The sequence below is a fragment of the Anneissia japonica genome, unplaced genomic scaffold (assembly GCF_011630105.1).
Source record: "Anneissia japonica isolate Jap-2015-1 unplaced genomic scaffold, ASM1163010v1 scaffold997_len2565447_cov190, whole genome shotgun sequence".
Classification (NCBI taxonomy): domain Eukaryota; kingdom Metazoa; phylum Echinodermata; class Crinoidea; order Comatulida; family Comatulidae; genus Anneissia; species Anneissia japonica.
The window spans coordinates 2,278,641-2,304,307 of NW_022696369.1; the positions used below are offsets into that span (position 1 = coordinate 2,278,641).

Genomic DNA, 25,667 nt, shown 5'->3' on the forward strand with positions numbered 1-25,667 from the left:
ATGATTAAGTGGGGGGGGGGCAGTAGCGGACATAGGCGATAGGTGTTTATTATCTATTTGAGCATGATTTTTTTTTGCTTCAAACATTTGCACGGGATGGGGGAGGTGACTGGAGGTGCAATTTTTTTTTCCGCTGCAAAAGGACCACTGCATTACCGTGTGCAGTATGAATATGTATTAGTCTGTGTGTAAAATGTTTATAAAGAAGCAAATATTTAAACAATACGCACATTGGTTCTATGTGGTATAGTTATATTATTTAGTGCTAGGCTAGGCACATCATTTATCCTTATTCTTATTTGCTTCAAATTATTACAACCAGAGAAAGCCTTCACAGGGATGATATGTCCAACCCCTGCGTTCGTCAGGATAAAACTCATAAATTCTACTGTGCTACGTGTCCAGTGGGACAAACCACTCTTGCCATTCAACCACAAGGTGTTCGTTAGCTGCGGCCCAAAGGAGGATATTTACACAGCCAGAGTCTTTGGGTAAGAAAACAATTTCACAGAATAATGTATGTTAATGTTGTTCTGAGAATAATACTAAAGTGCTATTCTCTGCAAGTCAGCCCACACTATCAGGCTGACAAATGTCTGTTTTGCCAATGTGTTCAATTCAATTACTTTTATTGCTGTATACCATCCATTATCCATCCAACATGTCATGACAGAAAACAAGTGACAAACTTATAGTACTGTCTACAAGAATCAATGATAGCTATGCTTTATGGGGTAGTGACGTTACTCCATTAAGGTCCTAATGACCTGCATACCCGACCTAAACAAACTATGCATCCTGGAGTAAGGATGTTACTCCACAAAACTAATGACCCACATACGTCCCCTACCCTAATCGAACAATGCATCACTAGGTAAGGACGTTACTCCACTATAAAGTCCTTGACCAGCAAACCCTAAACTGAAATATGCGTCACAGGTAGGGACGTAACTCCACTAAAGTCCTAGTAACCCAGATACCCCCACTAGATATTGACTAAAAGACATTTTGAGGACCTCCATGATATAATTTTTGTGTAGAAGAAAGATCGAGATGTAAAGAAGACGCAAGCGAAATGGAGGGAGTTGAATGAAGGAATCGAGTTGTGTGTCCACGGAAGGGAAGAAAGCTGAGTGACGGCTGGGTCATATAGGCATAATAGCGTAATTTTTGCAAATTTACTTGACGTTGAAGCCCATAAGAAATTCAGTATACAGGGTTAAATGGGAGAGGAAAACCATAATTGTAAAGTTTGATAGGAGGATTTTGAGTTTATAATCACTATTGCCACTATCCTATTCTCTTAATTATCATGATTATTATCACAATCATTTTTATCGTTCTCATTATTACCGGCAATTTTATGATCATTCATTCTAATCATCATTATTTTTATCATCATTTTAACCATTATCATCATCAATATAATCATAATTAATTTTCATTGGTATCATTATCATAAGAGGTAAACATCATATTTATATTGTGATACTTTAGCAACAAGAACAAGGCAACAATCTCTCCGCTACCATACTTCGTAAACTGCTCCATTTTTGTTCAAAGTTACCATGGCAACAACACAAGTGCACGGAGTAGTAAAATACTGTTTCAGACTGAGACAGGACGTAAGTTGATGTGTTGGTTTTTACCAGGTTAAATTTTATGTGTTTGTTCAGTCATGATTTGCTGCTGTGGCTATCAAGGGGGCTATAAGCATTAAGTAACATAATATAAATGCCTTACAGCAATAAAACATATTTAAAAGTGCAAGGATTACATGCTGGATTAAGGCATTATTGATCCCTAAGGCAAGATCCACACATACAAATAGGTTTGTGTTGTGCTGTACTGTTCAAAAGTACACTGTCTTAAAAAAAAAATGGAGAAAAAATAAATCCAATTAAAAATCTTTGTTTTATTGACCGTACATTCTCGCATAAAAGACGAGACTTAAAATAGCAAATTATGATTGTCATCTTATATGCTCAACACATACAAATTTTTGATTTTTAAATCTTGTTTATCTTATGTGCGGATCATCTGTAACACTCAAATTTACTACAGAAATAAAGCTACTAACTGTTACTGTGAATAAATTCAATTTTAAATGCAGGGAAATAAGGTTTTGATGAACATTTAAAAAAACCGCTTAGAAATTAGAGCTGAAATTTTGGATTCTTTCTTTTGATATATCAAGGTATTTTTAAAATTTTTTAAAGGAAAATCCAAGATGAGTCATATGGGAATTTTTGGCTGATTTGAGCTAGAATTACCCAATATTATTTGTAATTATGTTTAGGACCTGAAACTCCACCTTCAAAGTTTGGCATCAGTGGTGTTACCTCTGATGCAGTTGAGATGGAATGGGAACCACCGACAAAGCCAAATGGCATAATTCGGGCTTACATCCTTGAATACGGTGCCCTGCAATTAAATGAGACAGAATTATGGACTCCAGTGAAAGAGGAATCGTCAAATATGCGCAGAACAGTTCGTAATCTTAGAAGTGATACAAATTACATGTTTCGTATGACTGCCATGACAAAGGTTGGTCGAGGGCCATATACTGAACTCATCACAAAAAAAACTTTACCAGCATCTGCATCATCAAAAGGTAGATCTCTTTATTTTTACTTGCTCCTTTTTTATTTTATATCTGCAGATAATTTGTAAATAATTATTGGACGTTCTTTTGGAATTTTGAAGGTTTTTATTGGAGCCATAAGATTTTATTGTATTTTTTGGGGCAGTGCATGGTGATCAACTGATGTCAAATAAGTGTCTGTTTTGTGATCACGTTGTATATATAATAAAAAATAATTTTTCCGTAGCAATGCTTTAGTCATTAAATCGATCCAACTACATCACTGCACATGATTTCAGCATTAGTCATGTTTTCTTACTTTGAGTAGTATACAAATATTGAATGTTTATGAGTGCAATGGCAAGAAATTTAATGTGTTGAAAGATGGATTGTTCCATTCAACAAGGAGGGAGCATTCCATATTTCAATGAATGAATAAAATGATGAATAATGACACAAATAAAAAAATTGGGTTCAGTCTGACATTAAATGCTGTAACCCACTGTCATCAAGGACTTTATTAATCAACAGACAAAATTCATTTATATGTGTTTAAAGAGTAATTATTTTTGTTTGAGTAAAAATAATTTTATGTTAAACAATCACAATGTCTTTTACTTTATTTGTAGATGAAGGAATAAAAGACATATTTCTTTTTTCAACCTCTGCTCTTCCTCTTGTCATCACAGTAACTGTATTCACATGTTGCAGTGTCCAGCTTCTCCTAGTTGTAGTTAAACTCTATATGTAAGTTTCAAATTCATTTTAAAACCATCACATGAATTTTTAAAAAAATGTACTCCTAATAATATGTAGCAAACTGTGATTAGGTAAAATTATTATACTTTGTTTCGTGAACCTGACAACCACTAATAATGAATGCAAATAAAATATATTCTACTTTTGTTCTGTTTTCACTGTAAAAAAATTGAAATCTGTTAAAAAAAAATGTTATGCATGTCATCACTATGATATCTGGTAACAAATATCAACGTATAACGTAACGTTAATGTATTGGCGAAATAGCATTTTCCGTTGCTGCTCCCAAGGTGTCGAATAGTTTGCCTATTTTTATTCGTGAGTCTCCATCTGTTGAGATCTTTAAGAATCGTCTTAAGACTCATCTTTTTAGCTTACTTTAATTTGCAAATTTCTAGCGCATAGAGACCTATGTATTATGCGCTTTACAAATCCCACTTATTATTATTATTATTAAATCTCAATTTCTTCTTCGCAATTAAATAATTAAAAGCATTTGTTAATCTGATATTGCAATGTTGCATTTTTTTTTTTTTTTAAATACTGACTCGTAATCTCCAGCGTAAGGGTATTAGCACTCTTTGCACCTCACTTAGTTCATCAATAAAATTATTTATTTTCTTCACCTAGTTACTTTTGGCAGAAATAATTTGCACAATGAAATAACATTTTACAACAGAAAGCTGGCTAAAGATGAGATTTGAATAAATTCTTGGCAAAGTCTTTTAAAGGAACCTAATTATATTGTTTGGAATATTCTTGATGGTTTTTCAATTCAATCCAGGTTTTATTGTAAAAAGTAAATACAGATTGGAAGCAACTCATTGCACAGAATAATTGCACAGACAAAATAATTATAAAAATATATATAAAATAGTGTTAAAACATTAAAGTATAAAATGAAATATGTTATGTTACATTGCATGCAGGGCTATAGACTCTAGATTTCTTATTTTTTAAGACTGAAAAAAAAAACCCTGAATGTGCATAAAATTTAAGAATTTTAAACTGTACTTTATTAATTTTAAATTTTATGTCAACTATTAGACAGATGATTTGCATTTCCGTTTTTATTTCAGGAAAAAACCTTCCAACTCTGATGCTACTATATTAGCCACTGCATCAGCTGACAGAGCATCCAGACATGCTTACGAAAATGAAGCAATAGGTGGCAGCAGACAAGCCTTTCTTGAAATTGTAAGATCTACTGGCAAATATGTTGAAAGAGCCCCCCCCCCACACATAATTTTTTCCCCTGGGAAACTTCAATTCTAGTGGTAATGATATCAAATAATAGTTAATGTATGCAAGCCATCTGATAACTGCACATCTCTACCTAAACCACAGGCTTCGAACCAAGATCTTGAAGATACCATTTTGAAAAACTGTGTTGAAAATCTACTTAATATAATTATAAATGTTAGTATAACTTCACATGTAGGCTTAAAAACTGTAGCGAAGTCTGTTTGGTTTCCGTAAATTTTCAAAATATTTATTTATGGATTTTCGTTATTTCTGCAGGCTGACAATGATGATGCTTGTGGACAAAACCTAGAAAGATTTGTCCAGGATGATGAAACGGAGAGAGGAGGCTCACATCTGCGAACCTCTAATCAAACAACTGATATAACGGCTAAATCCTTGAAAATTGTACAAAATATGGAATACAGGCTCAAAGAATCAAGGGGGGTCACAGTTCAGCGATATACAGTGCTCCCTCAATGTGATAATGATGATTTTACAAACAATAATACAGCTGATAGAATCTTACATACCCTGGAATTGGATGATGAAATGACTAATACCAAAGTTAACTCAGAAAACGTTAAATCATGGGATAACTCAGGGCAGACGAGAGAAGTTGTTTGTATTAAAAATGACAAAGTTTTGGATGAGAGACTACTGAATGTAGAATTTGACAGTATTGTAACAAAAATACCTCAAAATATTAACGGGTCAAGTGTTAACATGAATTGTGGAAGTTTGAAAAAGATTCTGGGCAAAATTTCTGTAGCACAGTCTGTGGAGCAACTGTACACTGGAGTAGAAATTTCCGACTCAACCCATCACACGAAGGAAATAGAATTACAACCTAGTTCTGGTAGTGAGCAAAAACCTAACACACTTCTTATTTCCGACAAAAATATTTCTGATTCTGAAGTCAAATTAGAAACAATTGTCTAAGTCTGCAGGGTATAACTGAATGTATATTTTATTGTCGCCAAAAAACAAGAATATGATGTTTCCTTCTTTATTAGACTTGAGATAAAAACAAGGTACGGGTAAAAGAATATTTTGATAACAATTATTGGTGATGTATTTTTTAAAGATATCCTCATAATCGTTGGAAAAACCAACAAAAATGAAATGAAATTAAATACCTCAATTAAAAGGATCAACATCCAATATTTAGTCTACAAGGTTTCTAACTTGGTAGCTAGATAAGCCTAGGCAAAGAAAATTTGAAGGGTATTATTTAAGCTTGTGTAAATTTTCTGAGAAAGTTAAGAGGTAATTAATAACTTACTTTTACCTAATTATATTTTTAGAGATTTTTTAGCTCAAAACATCCAAAACCAAGAACCAGTCATCCCACCACTTTATTGTTAAAATTGGAATTCAGGGACCTTCACCTTTGTTCTATCTACAGTATGTAATTGGTTATCAGGCTAATGGGTGGCTAGCTACAAATTTTTCAATGTTCTGTGGTTGAATTTTAGAGAAATTAATTAATTAATTAATTAATTACCTTGGTGAAGCAAACATCCCACATTTAGATTCTACATCAGTGGCGGTGCCAGCGGGGTGGCAGGGGGGCTTAAGCCCCCCACCGGACAGGTCAAGCCCTCCACCGGACAGGTCAAGCCCTCCGCCGGACAGAGCTCGTCGGGCAGTCAGACTATAAAACATAAAAATAGGCTCACAACAAGCCAACACATGTCTGTCACAGTCTGAGAGTGCCATTTTCGGCCATCTAGAGGTTGATATACTTTAAAAAAATCTCATTTGGGAGGGGGATCCCCCTCCCAACCCCTTCTCCCAGCTTGAGCCTACGAGCTCAAGTCCCCACTGTCGGACAATTTAGCCCCACCAGAAAATATATCCTAGAGCCGCCACTGTTCTACCTGCTCCATAATTACAATCACCTCTTTAAATTTTTCTCAAAATTGTAATGTAAATATATAAATAAGATGCAACTTTGTTACCTTGTTGCTTACACAATGATGTGATTTCAAATAGAATTACATTTGAATTTTGGCCTGCCATTATTTAAAAAAAAATAGAAATTAAAATAAAGAACTTTTTTCATTTTTATGTTTATATGTGCCATGAAATTTTCTGAAAAGAAATCTATATTTCTTCCTAAAATATATAACGCATTTATCAATATACAATATTACACGTCACATTATACAACCACACAATAAAATCTTGAGTGATGGGCTTTTCACTTTTTTTTAACCTCATGCAATTTTTGATTATCAGTAGAATGTTGAGAAAAAAAATTCCACCCTCTGAAGATTTTTCAATAAACAAGGTAATATGTACAGTATGCACAATATTATAAGCAAATGCCGGTGTTATTCAAGATTCAGTTTATATTGATATTAGATGTGGCTAAGCATGGTGATACTCATGGACCATAAAAGTAATGGTCCTGTGTTCATTACTGAACGTAGGGGAATGAGCTGTTAGCCCATCGTACTAATCCTCAGTATTGTGTGGTAGGGTGGCCAGTTCCTCTCGCCTTTTTAACCTCCCCAGTGAAGGTAAATGTAGGTATTGCCTTGTCCTAAGGCACAAAATTCACATCAAAGGCTCGCGCCATGTATGAGGGGTTGAGAGACTGAAATGCAACCGCTTTCACCCATAAATAATACAGTAAAAACATGCATGCATTCCTTTTTACGCAAAACAGGTTAGTTTGCAGGAAATAGGTTAGTTTGGGTGAGGTTTTTGCCTGCTGACAGGAGTTCGGGTCACTGCTGGTTTGCAAGACTCCAGTGGCTTGTAGGAGGGACCCACAGCAATCAAAGATCTCATCTCAAAATGTTTATATTTTTACTAGGCATAGAAAAAAAAATTGACTCAAATTTAATTTCGAGTTCATGAGAGAGCAATTTTAAATTATGTAATGTAAAATTACTTGGCTTTAATATCAGAACCAGTTTTCCTTAATGTACATTTTCCTTTTTATTAACTTGCCTGAATTTTAATTCTTAATTTGTTGAAATATAATATGTTCAGTCTACTTGGTCATTACAGTCTAAAAAGGATAGTACCTTTATTTAGTGTATAATTAAAGATACAAAATGCTTTTTGAGAGAATATATCTGATATTATTTACATTAAATGATATATTATTAAACATTAAAATATCTGGGTTGCAAGATTAGTATTGGACCTAGTATTTGTTTAACCAATTTACTTATAAGAAGACTGTACAGTATTATATTTACAGTAACACATGTAAATTATATCATCTTATCTGCCTCAATTGGATTATTATAACTTGATCAAAAATATTTTGGGAAATGCTCATGATTAAATGTTTTTAAAATATGGGACATTGGATGTTATTTAATGTATTTATCATCTTGTTTTAAGATACACAGTCAGTTGTAAAATATGAAAACTCTTCAATATTCAAATAAAACATTCTGATATAGTATAATTTGTCTACTTTCACAGATGCATCGATTCTAAACATATCAATTAATAAAATCCCATAAATCAATACATTTCTGTAAACTTATTAAAAATGATAGCTTTTCTTTCTTAGTAATTTCTTTGTCCTATTCCACAAATTTGATTCTCTAGTTTATTTGACATACTTCATTTTTTAAAATTATTATTATTAGGCAAAAAATAATGTAATACTTGTTTGGTTTCACCTGATCTTTCACTACGGAACTTTGAACTAGGTGTTGTTGAGTCGCCCAAGCACAGTCACTCTGACAGTTGGTCGGCAATCAGAAGAAAAATGTTGACACTACATTGCCTAGGCTTAATTCTAGGGTTCTATCTGAAAGTCCATACATTTTAGATGATGAATTCTAAGTTTAATTTTGAAACACCATACACAAATTTTAAGCTCCAACTTGCCCCACCCTCAAAAGAAATATTTTTGCCAAAACAACCCAAAAACCTAGATAACTTTTTTGGCCTTATCAATGTGTGCCTGCATTCCTAAAAGGTAAAATATACAATGTCTCATTATTCACTGTTCCCTGCTATTAACTGGTAACAGGTGTTTAGATATACAGTATGTCCTACTTCCAGGGGTCCCAAGCTGAAAGAAGTCACTTCTGGAAGATATGGTTTTTGTGTCTATGACCCCCTGTCACATTTCCTGATAACCGAATCCCACATGGATACTTTATTAGTAAACACAAAAGCCTAGTTCTCACGAGGGCCCTAGTATCCGGATCGGGAGCTAAGGCCCAATAAAAAAAATTATTAGTTTATCACCCTCACGCGCATGTCTTTTATGGTACTGAAAAAGAAAAAAAAAGTTTGAAAAAAAAATTTTTGTTTATTTTTTTTTTTTTATTATTTTATTTATTTATTTTTTTCATTTATTTTATTAAACAGTTAGTAGATATTATTTGCTTTATCTAAATCATGTTTTACTTTGAATATCAATGCACCAGCAAACAACCCAAGTTTGATATTTGGCTTTAGCAAAATAAAAAATAATAAAAAAAAACCTCCCTCCCTCATCACTTTTCCTGCTCAGATAGGGTGATAAACTAATAATATTTTTTATAGGTCCTAACCATTAGCGCTAACCATTAGCACCTGCGTGAGAACGCCCGATCGGTTAGCGCTAACCGTTAGCAGTATCCGGATACCGCTAACGGTTAGCAAGCGCTATTGGTTAGCAAGTTGAACGCATTTTTATCATCAACCAATCACACATACGCGTTTACAATTTCCAGTTTCTTATTGGCCAGTGATTCGATCATCATATTTTTGGTATCCGGATCGCGATTTTCTCTTATGGACGCACGGCAGCTAACGGTTAGCAGGATCCGGATCCTGCTAACCGTTAGCAGACGTGTGAAGCCGGTTAGAAGACAGTGAAGCCGGGCACTCACTGCATCGTACGAAGAATCCTACTCGGCTCTCTCTGAGCGCTAGACAACGCGACGCTGTCTGCTGATTGTCAGTGGTAGTCTGAACTGATCGTCATTAAACAATGATACACTGCACGCGCGTCCTCGCGTTGCGTTCTTTATAGAATTGCTTTGTCCGACAACCGTCGTGCGCAGTAAGTGCCCGGCTTAAGGCAGTATAGGGCATAGACACGCGCTCCCACTGGGAGCCTATTTTTTGATTTGTTGCACATGGTGAAACCCATTGACACTAACTTCTTAAGACAATTGATAATAGAGAAAAACATGCAGATATAATTTAATGGTGACTCCTGCAACCTCTGGGAGACTTTGGACCCTGTATTTTGCATTGCATTACCAGGGGCGCATGATGAAAAATCTAAGGGGGGGTCGAAATGAAAGTGCAGGGGGGGGCCAGCTGAACTCGGAGCAATTTAGCGAAGCTTTCAGAATTCGCGGGGTGCGTTAGTTGTGAGTGAAGCGAGCATATTTAAAGGGCACTTTCTTCAAAAGGAAGGGTCGACCGCACACAACAACCCCCCCACGGTACACCGATGATTACAAGATACTTAACCAACGATGTTTACTGTATATTATATCTATCAATGGATGAATATGACATCACCGAATGCATGAGAATGAAGTTCTATTCTATTCAGTTCACCCACCAATTCGAGACTACCTTTGTGATCTAAAAATGTGTGGTGGACGTGGGAATTTTGGTCTCCAATTAGGGGGTTATATTTGTGTTAAAGATTGTTGCAGTGGTGGATCCAGGGGGTTTAGACGAACCCACCCCACAGCTCTCTGTGATGATACGTAAAAAAAAGTGCTGCAGTTGGTAGATTAAAGGGGGCCTGCATACATTTATATCCAAATTTTAGTCTGAGAGTGCCATTTCCACCCATCTAGAAGTGCCATAATCATAAATTTTCTTACCCCAGCCCCCAAACATGGTGGTCTAGACCCCCTTCTATTTAAAATTCCTGCATGATCAGCCACTGTATGGTAGTGCATGGATCCTGGCCTACACAAGGCATGCTAAACTACCTAGAACTAGATAAGTAGATCGATCACGCTAGGCTTAGCCTAATTAGCCTTCAATTAAATAAATATAATAATTAATAGTCATTAAAAGTCCCCTCAGAAGTCAGGAAATCTCATTTCTGGCTATCTAGGAATAAAAATTTTGTCCTTTTTGGGTTTTTTTTTTTCTTTCGAAAAATGTTTAAACCCCCTTGCTTCAAATCCTGGATCCACCCCTGGTTTATGTTGGTACTTATGTCAAAATGGTCTTGGTTTAAAGGATCTTAGAATGCAAAAACAAACAATAACAGACACTGAATACATTTTTCAATTTTCTTATACATTTATAAGCTTTTTTCTTTTTATTATCTCAACCTTTTCAACATTAGCAATGCATAAATCATTTCTTTTAAAAAGAAAATCATTGTATTCAAACAAAGAATCTTTACTCTCATATTTCTGGCCTTAAACGTCTACAAAGCACAGCTGGACACCAAAATCATTGGAAGATTTCAAATAAATATTCTATAACTATAAACATTATTAAAGTTTTCTTAAAACTTACAGTTCCTAGCAATACACTAGTTTTGACAAGTCTGCAGATTAAATACCTTCCACAATGCATTTCAGTTTACATCCCATTCCTTCTATACGTACAGTAGTCGGTGAGAAAGGAACCAAAATAGATACTGTATATAACTTTATTAATATCAATAATTTTTGTTCAACATCCATTTATGCAAGTTTGTTGGCAATCTTACCCTAGTTTAAAATGACAACTATATTCTTGACAAATATTGTGCAAAGAATTGCCAAGTTTTTTAAACAGTTTTTGGAATTTGACAATTCTGTCACACCCACACCCCTACATTATCATACCTTTGCCAAGCCAATGTTTAACCACTAATGTTATTTATATTACTTTACACTTCAAGACTGTATGTAGTTATATTATATGTAGTGTAATATTTCTTAATCTTGTGAAATTTGGTAAAAATAAATCATCTGAAGATAGTTGATAACAAATAATGATCAGAAAGTTTAATTACTTATTATTAATTAATACTTTTAACATTTATGTCTCTCCTCAAGGCCTCTTGTGTGAACCATTCAATGCAAAATCTACACAAATAAATAATACTAATTATTACTTTTTTCCCTAAATCTATAAATTTGGTCTCTGAATAAAAACAAAATAATGACGATGTAGGGCACATAGCTAAGGTATGTAGGGAGGACCTTAATGAGAAAATTGAAAACAAAAATGTGAGCATATATTCAGTTTATTGATTATTACAAATTGCATTTATATTTTGAAGCTAATACATTATTTGACTGTAAATGTTTGCAATACTGTAAATCATATTTTTAACGTCCTCAAAATAAGGAAGTTTGAAAGATTACTGTATATTAATAAATGAAAATATTCTTTCATTGGACAGATTTAAACAGATCAGATTTCAGAACAAGGACTTGAGGACATTAACATAAAGTTTTTTCACCAGACTCTGCTCTTAAGAATTAAATTGATGATTCAAATAAAAGAATGACGATGGTAGTTATGATTATGACATTTAAAAACATGATTGTTAATAATAAATAAAAAATATTGAAATTGAGAAAGATGATTTCTTGATGAACATAATCAAAATACAAATGTTAATATTAAACATAGTGGCAATGAGAAAAATGAGTGATGACAAAGATTTAATTTCATGACAGCATAATGAATGAACAAATAAACAATTGTTTTTTTGGTTTTTTTTATCAATAATAAAACAGTTCAGGACTGATTAAGAGGTATTACTAAAAGAATGGCAAAAATGTGCAAATATTTAAAATGCATATAAACAAAACGAATGAATATACAACAGAATTGGATAAAGATGAGCCCTACAGTATATTCAGTTCAGTAATTTGTATGCATGTTAACACATATTAAAATATAGTCTGATAAAATTAACATACAAATGAAATTATTACTAACATTTAATGGATACAAAAAGCATGCATATTTTTAACAATGATTATTATAAATACTTTTTTTTCTAAATATGCAAAATATTTTACAAATATATAAACTTAGCATTGCAAAGGGAAGAATAAATATTTATTTTACACACAATTACAACGTTGGGTCGTTTCAAATTAACATTCCACTTTGGAAATGCCATAGTGATGCTGTGGTAACGCCATAGTTATGCCATGGTAACAACATGGTGTAAATTGGAATGACAAGTGGTGATTCAAATTAAATTAATATCATGTGGAATAATTTACATACAGGTGGCAAAAAAAGTGTTAAAACAAAATGATTGAATATGTCTGTACTAAAAGTGTCAAGCTGTAAAGACATACGTTTGTGTTAAAATCTAGACTCTGAGCATCAATCTAAAAAATGCTCTGAATGAAAAACATGTCTACTGCTTTTTTTGTTATATTTTAATTACCATTATTCAGTTTTATTGTTCCCATAAACAATTTAAATTCTCCTACAATAGGGGATCAGGCACATATACAGGGTCCTAAATTGGAAAAATCCATTTCCGGGAGATTCGTTTAATGACATTCGGGGCTCTATATATTATTCTATGAGAAAAAATCAGGCCCACCATGATTGAGGCTGAGGTGATGAGATTTTTTAGAATAGGCACCTTAAGAAGCCCAGAAATGGCCACTGTCAGACTGAAAAAAATAATCGGCAACCAAATTTAGGCCAAAATTTAAAAAACTGAATTTGCGGGAGATTTTTGCTTGTTTGCGGGAGTGTGGGAGACCATACCAATTTCCGGGAGACTCCAAGGAGTTTCGGGAGACTTGGGAATCCTGCAAATATAAAAATACTGAATATTTACTACAGCATTGTTTGCGAAAACCTAGTTAATCACTGGCATACAGATGCTGACTGTTTTTGACCTATAGAGGGCAGTAGACAAACTAATTTGAATTTCTCATCTAAAGGATGAAATAGGTTATCATATTCAAATAAGACACATCATGATTTACTTTCCACTGAGTCCGCCCCTTCATGTTGCTGCTGTCCCACAAAACGACTTTGGAAAAACGTACGCGAACACATTTATTCATTTATGAGACAACACATGTACTTGTTGGCTGGTGAGTTAAGTTTTATTGACACCCCAGAAAGGTCTACAAGATTTTAACGGTCTCAGAATACAGTTGAAACTAACTGCAACTAATTTGCAATTTAGTTGAAGAAAAAAAAAACCAATTGCAATTTTCTCATTCTAATCTTATAACTTAATTTGAATTTTATTGGCTAAGTCTTTAATACAGACAGTATGTCTTTACTGCCAACATTATTCCCATTCAACTTGTATTTATTTAAAATTTCATTTTTTTCAAAATCCAAAATAAAGGAATTACACCATTTGTACGAACCACTGACTTTGTTTGCTCAACTTTCAGCAATGAAACATTTCATTTTCATTTTTTTACATCAATTATATAATTACTAATGATTTTTCTTTTTTTTAAACCAAAAATAACTTATTCACAACAATAGCACTAATACACGCGCTAGCTTATCAATGTTTAATATATTATCGCTACATGACACAAGTTACGTTAGACCATGGCAAGGATCACTAGATACAAGGGGCGCAAAAACATTGTGAGCAGGATTTTACAGATGTAATCTCAGTTACAGCAGCCAGCATATACAAATTACAGTTGTTAATGACAATATGTTATTTATGACGACATAAATATATATCTTCATATAAACATCTTATATTTTCCTTATGGTTACATAATTTTTTTTAAATCTCATGATTTCAGCAACATGATTCATATATAATTCCCCCAATCTTGAAAATATTGCAGTTATTCATCCACATTAAATATCTTATAAATATTTTTGATGGAAAAAGAATTTTGATTTTTCAAATGTTAAAGACGTGCAGTTCTAAAGAAGGTGTGCATATTCCTGGCCTTTTTCTGATTGGCCATTTATAAAATTTGATTGACACTTCGGAAGGTCCATTAATCGCATAAACCGCTAGTTTATTATAATGAATATCATTATTTCTGTAAACAAATGATTCTTGCATGCCCTATTGTATGATCATATTCACTTGTGCAATGAATCTGTTATCCATGTTTTTTTTATATTTACCAAACTGTAACAGATGCATCATAAATACTGAAATATTAAACTTACAGAATCAGTTGCAATGATTTCTTTGTACTCATTTTTGTTATAGATCTCCATGAATAAAAATGATCATAGTAATAAAAATGATAGTAATTATTACTTTTACTGTTTTTATAATCAATATTTAATCACTTTCTGATTTGGAAGGAAGTGTTACAATTTTTCACATTATTAATATCACCTCCTGTAATTTGATACATAGCTAAATGTGCATGATGCTATCATGTGCTCTATGTGGGATTTTCATACGCATGTAGTCATATATCACATGTGTATTAATTTCAACATTAAGAATATACACATCCTCACACAGGATTCATTTAAATCCTTCTGGGTGAAGAAAGGCTCATGTAGATAAAGCAAATTTTTTTTTCCCCAGGGACGAAAGTAATACGAGCAGAAAAGGAACCGAAACATGATCGTCGGAGTGGAAGCCCGACACCTTACAACAAATTAACTTGCTTCATTGTGTGAAGTCACTTGCTTTCATGGTGTAATTTCACAGTGTTTGAACAGTGCACCCACCACAATACAATGACAATACATTTCCAGAATAATGCTGTATTTCTTAATAAAATAAATTTCTTGATCTGAATTGCTGGTCCTTTTTTAGAGTTACTGTATCTCAAGCTGATGTTATAATTAACTTCTAGCTCGCATTTATTATCCCACACAATTCTCTTTCACTACTATATGTATATTTTGTATTAATACCTCAAAATTGAATAAATTAACTGTAACGTTTGTTTAATGAATGTTAAATATGTACGTATATGAAAAAAAAAAATTAACCGTATTGACAAGTTTTTATCTAATTTGAATAATAAAAAAAATATTATGACTTGCATTGTTAACGGGTCGGATACAGAGTGTGCAAAACTGTAAATAACAACCCTAAGAGTTAGCCTTAGCATTAAGTTTTTAAAAACAAATTAACGAGGACATGCAATAACACCCTTTATTGACCTACCACTTAAAACAAGCAAAATCTATTGAATATTCCACATGATAATTTTTTCATATGAACAATGGATACTATTACCAGTGAATATTGTTGTTCTTACACAATTCCACAAACTTAACTTAGGATCTGGTCCACCTTTTTAAAATGGTAAATGACTGATTGAGGATTTTAAATATTTCTATCAAAAGAAACATTTTTTTTTAGAGATATGCTAGTAAATAATTCTTTTTTTAAAAACTATATTAAACTATATGTGACATAATTGCAACAGTGCTAAGGCCATAAATCTTACAGACAGGAGTACAAGCAATTTAATATGAACCAAAGATATGGTCTTTAAGGTCAAGTACCTGACCAAATAAACCAGCACAGAGTTCAATTCATTAGAACAACTTTAAAAGTTATTTCAGATTTATCTGTTTTAAAGCTTGTTCTATACTGTATAATGCTAATATCCTCTACTTTATAATTGGAATGGGTTTACGAATCACTTGTTATACCATGGAATCAATTATGCATATTAGACTGCCAGCACCTATCCAAGCTGACAAACACAGTCCTGCCTTTTACCTTTTGGTTAATATTTTCATTCATGATCTTTAAAGGTACAACATGCAACATTTACTTTTCCGGATGGTCCCACTGTTCAGATAGGCCCTGCTTAATGCACTCCAAAAAATAAAGATATTTATGATAACACTAATCACCATATTGTACTTATTGTAGCGCATATGCCAAGCCTGTTAACACTTGCATGTCTGACTTACTAAAATGTCCCATCTGTCATCATAAGCACATGCCAATTAGAATGTCCACCTGTTTAAACAATGTCCTAATTTTCATAGTTTACATCACTCACCTGTCCTAATTTGCATTCTCACCTGCAATAATTAACCCAACAATCAACAAGCGATTGCAATACCTTGAACAAATGTTACCGACTTGACCATTACCACATATACTTATATGCCAACGAACAACTGGACAACGTCGCATATTATCACACTATTGTACAACACCTGCAGTACCGTTGCCGCCCACCACCAACAGATGGGGGTGGTGTTAGCGGTGCAAAGTATGCATGTACTTTAATATTTGGTAACTGGCTCTAGAATAAAAAATTAAGGAGTTAACTAAGTAGTTACATATGGTAAATAAGGAGCCTATCGTTTACTCTTTATGTACTGTAACCAGAATTTTGTGCAGTCAAAAAAGGATGGGCAATCAATGTATGTCATTTATTATGGCTATGCATGCATAATGAGTACTTTCATATTTGAAATTCTCTCCAGCAATTTTCAATCAATATTGTCATCGATAATCCAGACAAGAAATCATGCAACCATTTGAGTGTTTACGATAAAGTATGTACCAGACAATTAAATAGAAAACACAGATATGTTTTGATCAAGTGAGCTCTGAGTATGCAGAATGTAATTGGTGATTAATATTTAAATTAAAATTCATATATAAACATTATAGCTCTCTTTGGGAATACTGAATTGTCACCATTGGATGTGAACCAGACTCTCCCATTACCAACTAAGCTATTAGGACAAGATGGTACTCTCTTGGATTTTCACTATATTTTTTTTTGTCTATTTGGGTAATGCCAATGTCAATAGCATTAAGCGCTGCATTATAGTGTTGATATTGGCACTGTACAAATACCTCTCACTGTTACCATTATTATCATCAATACCCTCAACACCACCATAAAGAAAACAGCCTATGAATAAAAGTTACATTCATGCTTCCTATCAGAGGCGAACAAATATGTATCGAATAACATTGCAACATATTTGATACATATACATACTGTTAAATGCATGGGAAAAACATTCACTTCATTGATATTCTAAAGCAACTTACCCTAAGACGTCGAATGCCGGCCCTTGTAATAAGCTGACAGTCAAATAATTCAATACGTTCTAGATTTTGACAACCCATGAGATGCTCCAACGAAGCGTCTGTGATTAGAGGGCAGTTGTCGAGTTCGATAACTTCAAGGTGTTCGGTGGAGCACGCACTTGTTCCTATATGGCGTATGCCTTCATCTGTTATCAACTCACAATGAGACAAACTCTGAAAAACAACATGCGATAAGTGGTCCATATTTTTTTAGTTCTTCATTTTTTTAAAATTTTTATCTATAGGAAATTGAAGAGTGAAAGCAAGCTGCTATTAAAATGATGTCAATGTTTGTGCAAAGTAACTAAATGCTGGTGGAGCAGATGGCATGGTAATAAGTATGATGGTGATGGTAAACACAAACGTGAGGACGATGATGATGACAATAAGAATTAAAAGAAATAAAATATAATTTAAGAAATAAAATGACACCAAAAAATATTTATTTATAGCAGTGTATGATTGATATTACTTATGAAATGAACATTTACTGTTAAATTACTAAAAATTACCAATATGTACTCACAAGATTGGTCAGTAGAGGGCAGCCATTGGCTAAATGACTAAGTGTGACATCTGTAATCTAAAAAACAGAAAGAATTAAATCAGTTAAAACTGCTGAAGCGAGTTAAAAAAAATGCAATGTTGTTGTGTATATTAAATATATGGAGGAGAGGGAAGGAGTGTAAGGACTGCAGACTCTATTATATTCATTACAAATCTTAGGAGCTGCAGATAGTTTTTGGTTGATAAATATCCTGGTTCTGGCAGAACTTAAAAGCAGGACCCTGGAATTTGAAGTCAAACATCATAACCACTAAGCTACACCTCAACTACTAATCAATCAAACATCAATGTTCAACTCTCTCGTGCTTCCTGGAGTGGAACAGCCTTAGTTTCCCCTGTACTTCATCATACATCAAATTTAAATCCAGACCACTTACACATATACCCCAGTATATATTTAACATTCATGGATGAGCAGGGACAAAAAGAAATGTTTTGCCTAAAGGATTCAGCAATTTTGCCAACTCTGGCATAGCATTAACGTTGTGCAACACAAGCTTTCACGCGTATAATTCCACATGTTTACATAAATTTATCTGCATTTGTGAGCATGTGCATTCAATTTTATATGCATTTTGAACTGTTTTTATGTACAGGTCTCCCTCCAATTAAAGACCACTGTTGGGACCGGGGTTTCCATTAGAGAGAGCAGCTTAGCTCAGTCGGCTAATCTGGTGGTAGCCACTGTGTGTGCGCTGAACCGTGGAGATCTCTAGGTCCCCGGTTCAATTCCCATCGCTGCCTCTCCTTGTGTTTCAGCAATAGGGCAATCGTACAAATAACATTTACTCGGATACCAGACCTGTTAAAAGACAATGAATTATGAAATGGGTGTGTAATTGTGATTGAAGGTAGTTCCATACCAATATACGACTACCACATTTCTTAATTTTATCAAGTATGTTATTATTTTGTTTAGAGGTTAAACCAAAAGCACACAAACAGCAATATGTCAAAGTGGTTTGAATAACCCATTGGTAGAAGAGATGCAAGATAGCACGATCTACAAGAAGAGATATCATTTAACGTAAATCTTGTATATTTTGGCTATAAATGTAAACTATATTACACCTCAGAATAAGAATATGATAATATAAGAAATATATACAGTGTGCTAATTCAATACATTTATCAAGACAGATTGCCAGTGGGGCCCCTAAAAAACATGCACCCTTTCTCCCCCACCCCCATTGAAAAAGGCAAGTAGATAAAAATCATCTCATATCACCTTATTTTGCAAGCTAGTTACCCCTCACTTAATCGTCAAGCCCCCATTTTATCTTTACGTCCCCAACAAGACTCCTATATGAAGCCAATGCAGATCGCACATGAGATAGGTTTCGCACGCAAACGAATACGTGTATGCATACGTTTATCTATCCGTAACGATTTGTAACCAAGCTGTGCTTTTCACAATGACAATGAAATTTAAGCGTTGGGCCTTAGGCCTAGCCTACGAGCCAGGCTAGTCTATTCCGTTATTTCTCTCATCATGCATTTTAAAATCAGATTTTGGCATGCCCTAAAGTTTTGGTATGCAAGGTTTTGGAAATTGGAAGTGATAGCCGAATAACACTCCTACCCTTCTTGCCCAGAAGAGCTGGTTATTTCGAGACCCAAAAATGCTTGGCTACTGTAAGCTAGACCTAGGAGGGAGGCACCTAGCTAGGCCTGGGCCTACAGGAAAATCCCGACACCCCAAGCACCAACGTTTTCTATTACCCCCAAAATGAGATGCATCCTATCGTAACTTGCTGTCATCAAAAGTCACAAAAATGGCACGTACGTATTAAAAGATACATTTATTTTTTAAACTTAATGTAAAATGTGAAAGATCGTACTAGAAATCCAAAATTTTCCTACGCGTTTTTCATGTACATGTACTGAGTGAGATGTGTGTGTCATCCACATGGTTAGCGGATAGCAACCGGCGTATGACGTCCTAAATGATGACGCACCAGACTAACCGTATGCGTTCGCATGCGAAACCTCCCTATTATATAGTATTATCATTACACGTATCATTGACATAACTTACCAAGACACATTCTTCAAGATCCATTTTTCTAAGATCTCGACATTTTTTTGCTAATGCACCAAAACCGTTGTCTGTGAACTGTGAACAGCTTGCTACCTCTAACGTCCTGAGAAATATTTAAAAAAAAAAACCCCATCATTATAAACATACGGTAACTCCAGGAGGGGCACAGGCCTGGTGGTACTGGTGGTGGTATGGGCATTTATAATGCACCTCTTCCTTGTGGTTATAAAGCGCAGTTCCTTTCCCTGATCATTGGGTCCACATGCTAAGTGTTTCTGCTAGTAATCAGCGCAGGAGCAGGCAACCCCACCAGGAACCCATTTATACTCCTGGGTGGAGAGAAGCAATGCAGATAAAGTGTCTTGCTCAAGGACACAAGTGAAATGCACAGCGAGTGATTGAAACCCCGACCTCGAGGCTACACCAAACCTCTTCTACTCTAATTCTGAAACTCCTCAGATTAAAGACAACTAACAACCGTTGTTATCTATTTGTTATTATTTGTTATTTTGGTATATATATAGCACCTTTCCTTTCGGTTACAAAGCGTGTTGTTTTCTATGGTCACTGGGTCCACACGCTAAAGTGCTGTTGCCGCAGTAGCAGGCAACCCTATCAGATACACAATCTCTGAGTGGAGAGAAGCCAAACAGGAAACAAGCGAAAAATGCACAGCAAGGGATTGAAACCCCTCTGAACACAATGCCAACCCTCTAACTGGAGACGAACTGACAAGACAATCTCAAATTTTCAGGTTCAAAAAATGGTCTCGAATTAGAGGGTGCACTGCAGCTTTAGAAGTTGGCTTCCTTTTGATCAATAACAATCTTTGTATGTGTTAATCTAAATCCACTAAGGAACAAGATCATAAGGTTTCTAGTTCTTACCGTAGTTTCGGACAATAGTTACTTAGCGCTACTGGCGTTTGGTCTGTTAGGTGTATGCAACTTGACAAACATAATGAACATAATCGTTGCGTTCCAATTGCTAATTTTTGCATGCCTTCATCGGTTAGTTGCTGTAAATGAAACAATTCAAGAATAATTAGTACATATACACAAAACAATGCATACTACAATATAATGTTTTCAAATAAATTGCTTTCACAAACATTGAAAACAATCCTGGGTGGGTGTATCCTGTGAGACCAGAAGATTTTCATAACTTGATCGAGCATTTTTTATGACAGCGATAACAGTCTCCGGTCAAAACATTTCCTTTACCTGCATATGAACTGACAATGTAAGAGGTTAACCAGCCTGCAGTGTGGGAACTTTGCCTTTGTGAATAATGCAGTTAAATAGTTTTGTACTAGGGGAAATTATAGTATGACTTGCAGCTCATACCATTTCGATGTCTGAAGAACTAGATGCATTATAAGATTTCATTTTTGAGATAGCCTCCGATGTCATGTTTTCAGTGATAATTACATATAAACTATAACAATGATGACAACAATATGTCATTAAGTAAGTAACCCTGTCTTACCTTTGCTAGCATGGAAAATAGATGTTTAATAAAATGTATGATAATATACTATAAAGATAATAAGTACATACTGCCTAACCTTTTTGTATTTTACATTATTACCTACATTACCAGGAAAATAATGAACTATAAAAATAACAACAATACGTCATTAAGTAACCCTCTCTAACCCGTGCTTGCATGGAATATAGACATTTAAAATGTATAATGATGATGATATTATAGATATCTATCATTTTGTTTGTGCTTCACATTATTCTCCCAATTACAAGGAAAATAAGGTGCTTGCCATTATTACCCAGATCACTGAAAACTAATGTGTATGCTGCACATTCTCAGGTCCTAGGGGGTTATTCTATTATGTTGCAGCACTAGGTGTTAGATCATTACAATTTCCAATTATCATACATCATTTTACTTCTCCCCAAAGGGTATGTGTGAGTAAACCAGCTCTAGAGCCCTTAATTTATGCTTTAATTGTTTTCATACTTTTGTTGTTTTTTTTCCCCATTATTATGCTTGAGTTTAAATCCTGATTAAGAACAAAAATATCAACTTATGGCAGATTTCAAACACAATCAAAGTAGATTGTGTTAGTTCGTGAAATCACAGTAGCGCGTCAAAATGAGCATGTATTGGTTGTCAAGCAATTTTGTATTCTTTCCCACACAAAAAGTCCTTAACAACAACAGCGCATATTTTGACGCGCTTTCTTGATTTCACAAACTAAACACAATCTACTTTGATTGTGTTAGTTTGTGATGTGAGCGACGATATGAGTCCTCATCCGTAAACACTTGCTTCTACCAACCGACGAGGGTACAGGTATATGTTGCCACAACCCTGAATAACTGTTTGTGACCTGGAGGTGTATAGAATTCTATACAGCTGTTTAGCCTACCTGGCATTGTTGTACATTCAAAGTGGTTAAGTCTTGACAATAGGTACCTAAACTTTTCATAGCATCATCAGTTATCTGCAAAGAAAAAATGTTCAAATGTCATGCCTATCATTTGCAAACAGAGCAATATGACCAGAAGTTTACAACCTCTTGACCAATTTACAATTATCAGCATATTTCTGTATCAAGGCTAAATAATCAATTAAACAGCAATGGGAGTTGGTAGAATGAAAAATGAACCTAACTAATTAAAAAGGAATAACTTAAGGCTATAGTACACTGACTATTGACATCAGAATGTAGTAGTGGTGTAGGAAGAATGGAAGAGGGAAGATAACTCAAGCTAGAAATGGGGTATGAAGATAGGGTAAACTCAAGCTAGGCAATCGATTGTAACTGCTGGCTCAAATCATGCAATGGGATGTTACATGTTCAAGCTAGGTAGTGATGTATGGAAGAGAGGGGAGGAGAAATGGGGACTCAAGCACTTCTTCAGTTTCAATTATTGCAAATATTACCTTCACTCTAAGCCTAAAAAAAGTTTGGATACAGCTCTAACTTGAGATGTTGCCATTCCATTTGTAACTTGCTTACACGTTTATAAGGTCTTTATAAGGCAGTGCATAACCTCCATTACATACATTTGCTAACAATTCAAATTTCCTGGGGTTGATTGCCATGAGCGGCCTTTAGACGATCTTAATGCTTAGCTAGCTATAATTGTGATGATTATTGGTCTATAATAGACTATTCTATCCCACGGTCTAATCAGATAGCTGTCTATATTATTTTAATGTGCTCGGAGGAGGCTATAATTGCTCCATAAGCTATCAATTCATGGCTTCCTACAGGGAGGTAAAATTTAAGGAATAGAACATTTCTCGCACAAAAAAGTAGAAATCCACACATACATGGCCCAATATTGTAACTAATTTTTTGCTGCAGAATAAGTATATTATTTCATTGTATTGCAACAAGAAGAAAAATTTGATGTGTAACAATTTTACTGATAATATTAACATGTAATAGAAAACATACTGTAAAACCTCGAATTGAGGCCCAATGGGCTTAAATCTTGAGAAGAAGCCAATCTCGAATTAAAGCCTCCTCTTCAGTTTGCAAAATTAGCCTCAAGATAACATAGGCTTCTTTTCGAGATAGTAGAGTTCATATACTGTATAATAAATTAAAAACACGCTCGGTTTATACAGTAGTTTAGATGATTCAATGCTGGTCACTACACTCCATGATATAGATTGATGTTACAGTGACCCTATTCATTGCTTTATAGTACTAATTCCCAAAATTTACAGCACTTCATTTTGAAAAGAAGCCCTCTTGAAAAAAAGCCCATCTCATAAAGAAGCCCATGGAATTACAGTAAACCTGTTTGTTTTGAACAGATTCAAAGCTAAGACTATGTTATAGCAATGTGAATTTCTATGTGATAAAACAGGCTTTAATTGGTCAGTTAACACTAGTATTTTATGTCTGTTTCTTAGAAATCCACCACAGGTGAGTTGAACAATAGGTCATGTTTCAGTCCCTTTAAATATGTAAACAACCCTTAACTAACCTTAAAACATCCTTTACAGATTAGGTGTTGGAGCTTTGTGCATCCCCTGGCGATTGCTTCAATTCCATTATCCGAAATCTCCTCACACCAAGAAATATTCAAATGGATGAGGTTAGTATTGCCATCACTGCAGAGAAGGTCAAAAGGTCAACAAATTATCGTTAAATCATGTGATTTAAATTGCCAGTATACTTTGCATGTACAGAAAAATTGTTTAATTTCAATTGTCTATTTTGTATATTTGCAGTCAGGAGAAAAATTTTTTAGAGCAGCTAAGGTCGAATTTCAAGTAGAATCGTGCACTTCTGGAAGAAAGCATGAAACTTCCCATAGTGATACTATGACACCTAAAGATCATTAAAAAAATAGACCCCAAAAAATAACGCCTCCTAATGGCTGCCATCTTGAAATCCAATATGGCCACCAAAATAATTGATTTTTAAGCCAATATATTCATATCTACAGCACATGTCATTGCCAATTGAAGATCATTACCCATGTTTTCAATATCAAGGAGTGTAATGCAATCATCAGAAATTATGTCAGATGGCGCCGAACTATTGGATTTCAAGATGGCCGCCAAATTAATGATATTTTTGTCAATATTCATATCTACATGTGTACCTACCACTGTCAACCAAAGACTGTTGCCCATGTTTCGATATCAGGGACTATACAGCCATCAGAAATTGGCCACCATATTAAATTTCAAAATGGCCGCCAAAATAATTAATTTTAGCCTATGTATTCATGTTTACAGCACATATCCCACCAATTGAATATCATATAGATCAGCTTGTGAGTTAACCCAATAAAACCTACTGGAAAATGTTCGGCATAGTACAAGAATGGCCACTACCAGACATTTTAATGGTGGAAATAATATTTCCACTCCTTGCCAGATTATTATTAGCTGATGCAGCAAAACATAAGTAGGATATATAGACCAACCAGAAAATAGGTGTGTTATTTATTGTCCAGAGTACTCAATGTTAAAAAGATATATATGATTAATTTTTGTGTGTAGCACTCTGTTTATATAATTAAATAATGGTGAAAACAGAGCTCGAATAAATGGAAAGTGATGTGAGTATCGTATCGGAAATAGCCTATCAAATAAAAAAAAATTTCCTTATACTGTTTGTTGATATACTCTTTGCCAAAGAATACTCTAGAAGTCCTACCTGTATTATAATGAAGTAACATAGAATCAATGTTGCTGCATAGCATTGTGGTATAACTAATCAAATAATGACAGAAACAGTGTTAAATGCACTCAAACTGCATGCAAATGCACCCAAACTTTGATGTTTCCATTGAGTTTCCAAAATCCTCAAAGCACTGCTTTTACACCACTTTATTCTCCGTTTAATGTTACTTTTTTACATAATCAGCATCTGCCGTAAACAATACGATGTTTTCTAGCCAATGTTGCTTGGCAGGCCGCACACATAGGGTTTTTAATTCATTTTCACAGGCCACACTTTGCCCACCTGTTGTATATGTATACACGAATAAAACATTTTGTATTCGACTGTCTAGAAGCGTTTTTGC

General features: G+C 34.3%; 2 protein-coding genes across 3 annotated transcripts in view; one reads left to right on the forward strand and one right to left on the reverse strand.

The window, feature by feature from the left end:
* LOC117102060 (immunoglobulin superfamily DCC subclass member 4-like) overlaps window positions 1-6,250 on the forward strand; it is a 55,132-nt gene extending 48,882 nt beyond the window's left edge. Inside the window, exons 12-17 of the mRNA XM_033242275.1 lie at window positions 323-491; window positions 1,498-1,625; window positions 2,300-2,614; window positions 3,214-3,331; window positions 4,423-4,540; window positions 4,865-6,250. Of these exons, the coding sequence (XP_033098166.1) occupies window positions 323-491; window positions 1,498-1,625; window positions 2,300-2,614; window positions 3,214-3,331; window positions 4,423-4,540; window positions 4,865-5,527 (1,511 nt within the window). The 3' untranslated portion in view covers window positions 5,528-6,250. The remainder of the gene's footprint in view (window positions 1-322; window positions 492-1,497; window positions 1,626-2,299; window positions 2,615-3,213; window positions 3,332-4,422; window positions 4,541-4,864) is intronic.
* Window positions 6,251-10,811: 4,561 nt separating this feature from the next.
* The window catches only part of LOC117102022 (F-box/LRR-repeat protein 20-like), a 37,457-nt gene continuing 22,601 nt past the window's right edge, over window positions 10,812-25,667 (reverse strand). For both annotated transcript variants that reach the window (XM_033242235.1, XM_033242233.1), the window contains exons 7-13: window positions 24,114-24,240; window positions 22,538-22,612; window positions 21,036-21,166; window positions 20,146-20,251; window positions 18,067-18,123; window positions 17,502-17,714; window positions 10,812-16,737 (exon numbers count right to left, since the gene is read on the reverse strand). In XM_033242235.1, coding sequence (XP_033098126.1) covers window positions 16,630-16,737; window positions 17,502-17,714; window positions 18,067-18,123; window positions 20,146-20,251; window positions 21,036-21,166; window positions 22,538-22,612; window positions 24,114-24,240 — 817 coding nt within the window. In that variant the 3' untranslated portion in view covers window positions 10,812-16,629. The remainder of the gene's footprint in view (window positions 16,738-17,501; window positions 17,715-18,066; window positions 18,124-20,145; window positions 20,252-21,035; window positions 21,167-22,537; window positions 22,613-24,113; window positions 24,241-25,667) is intronic.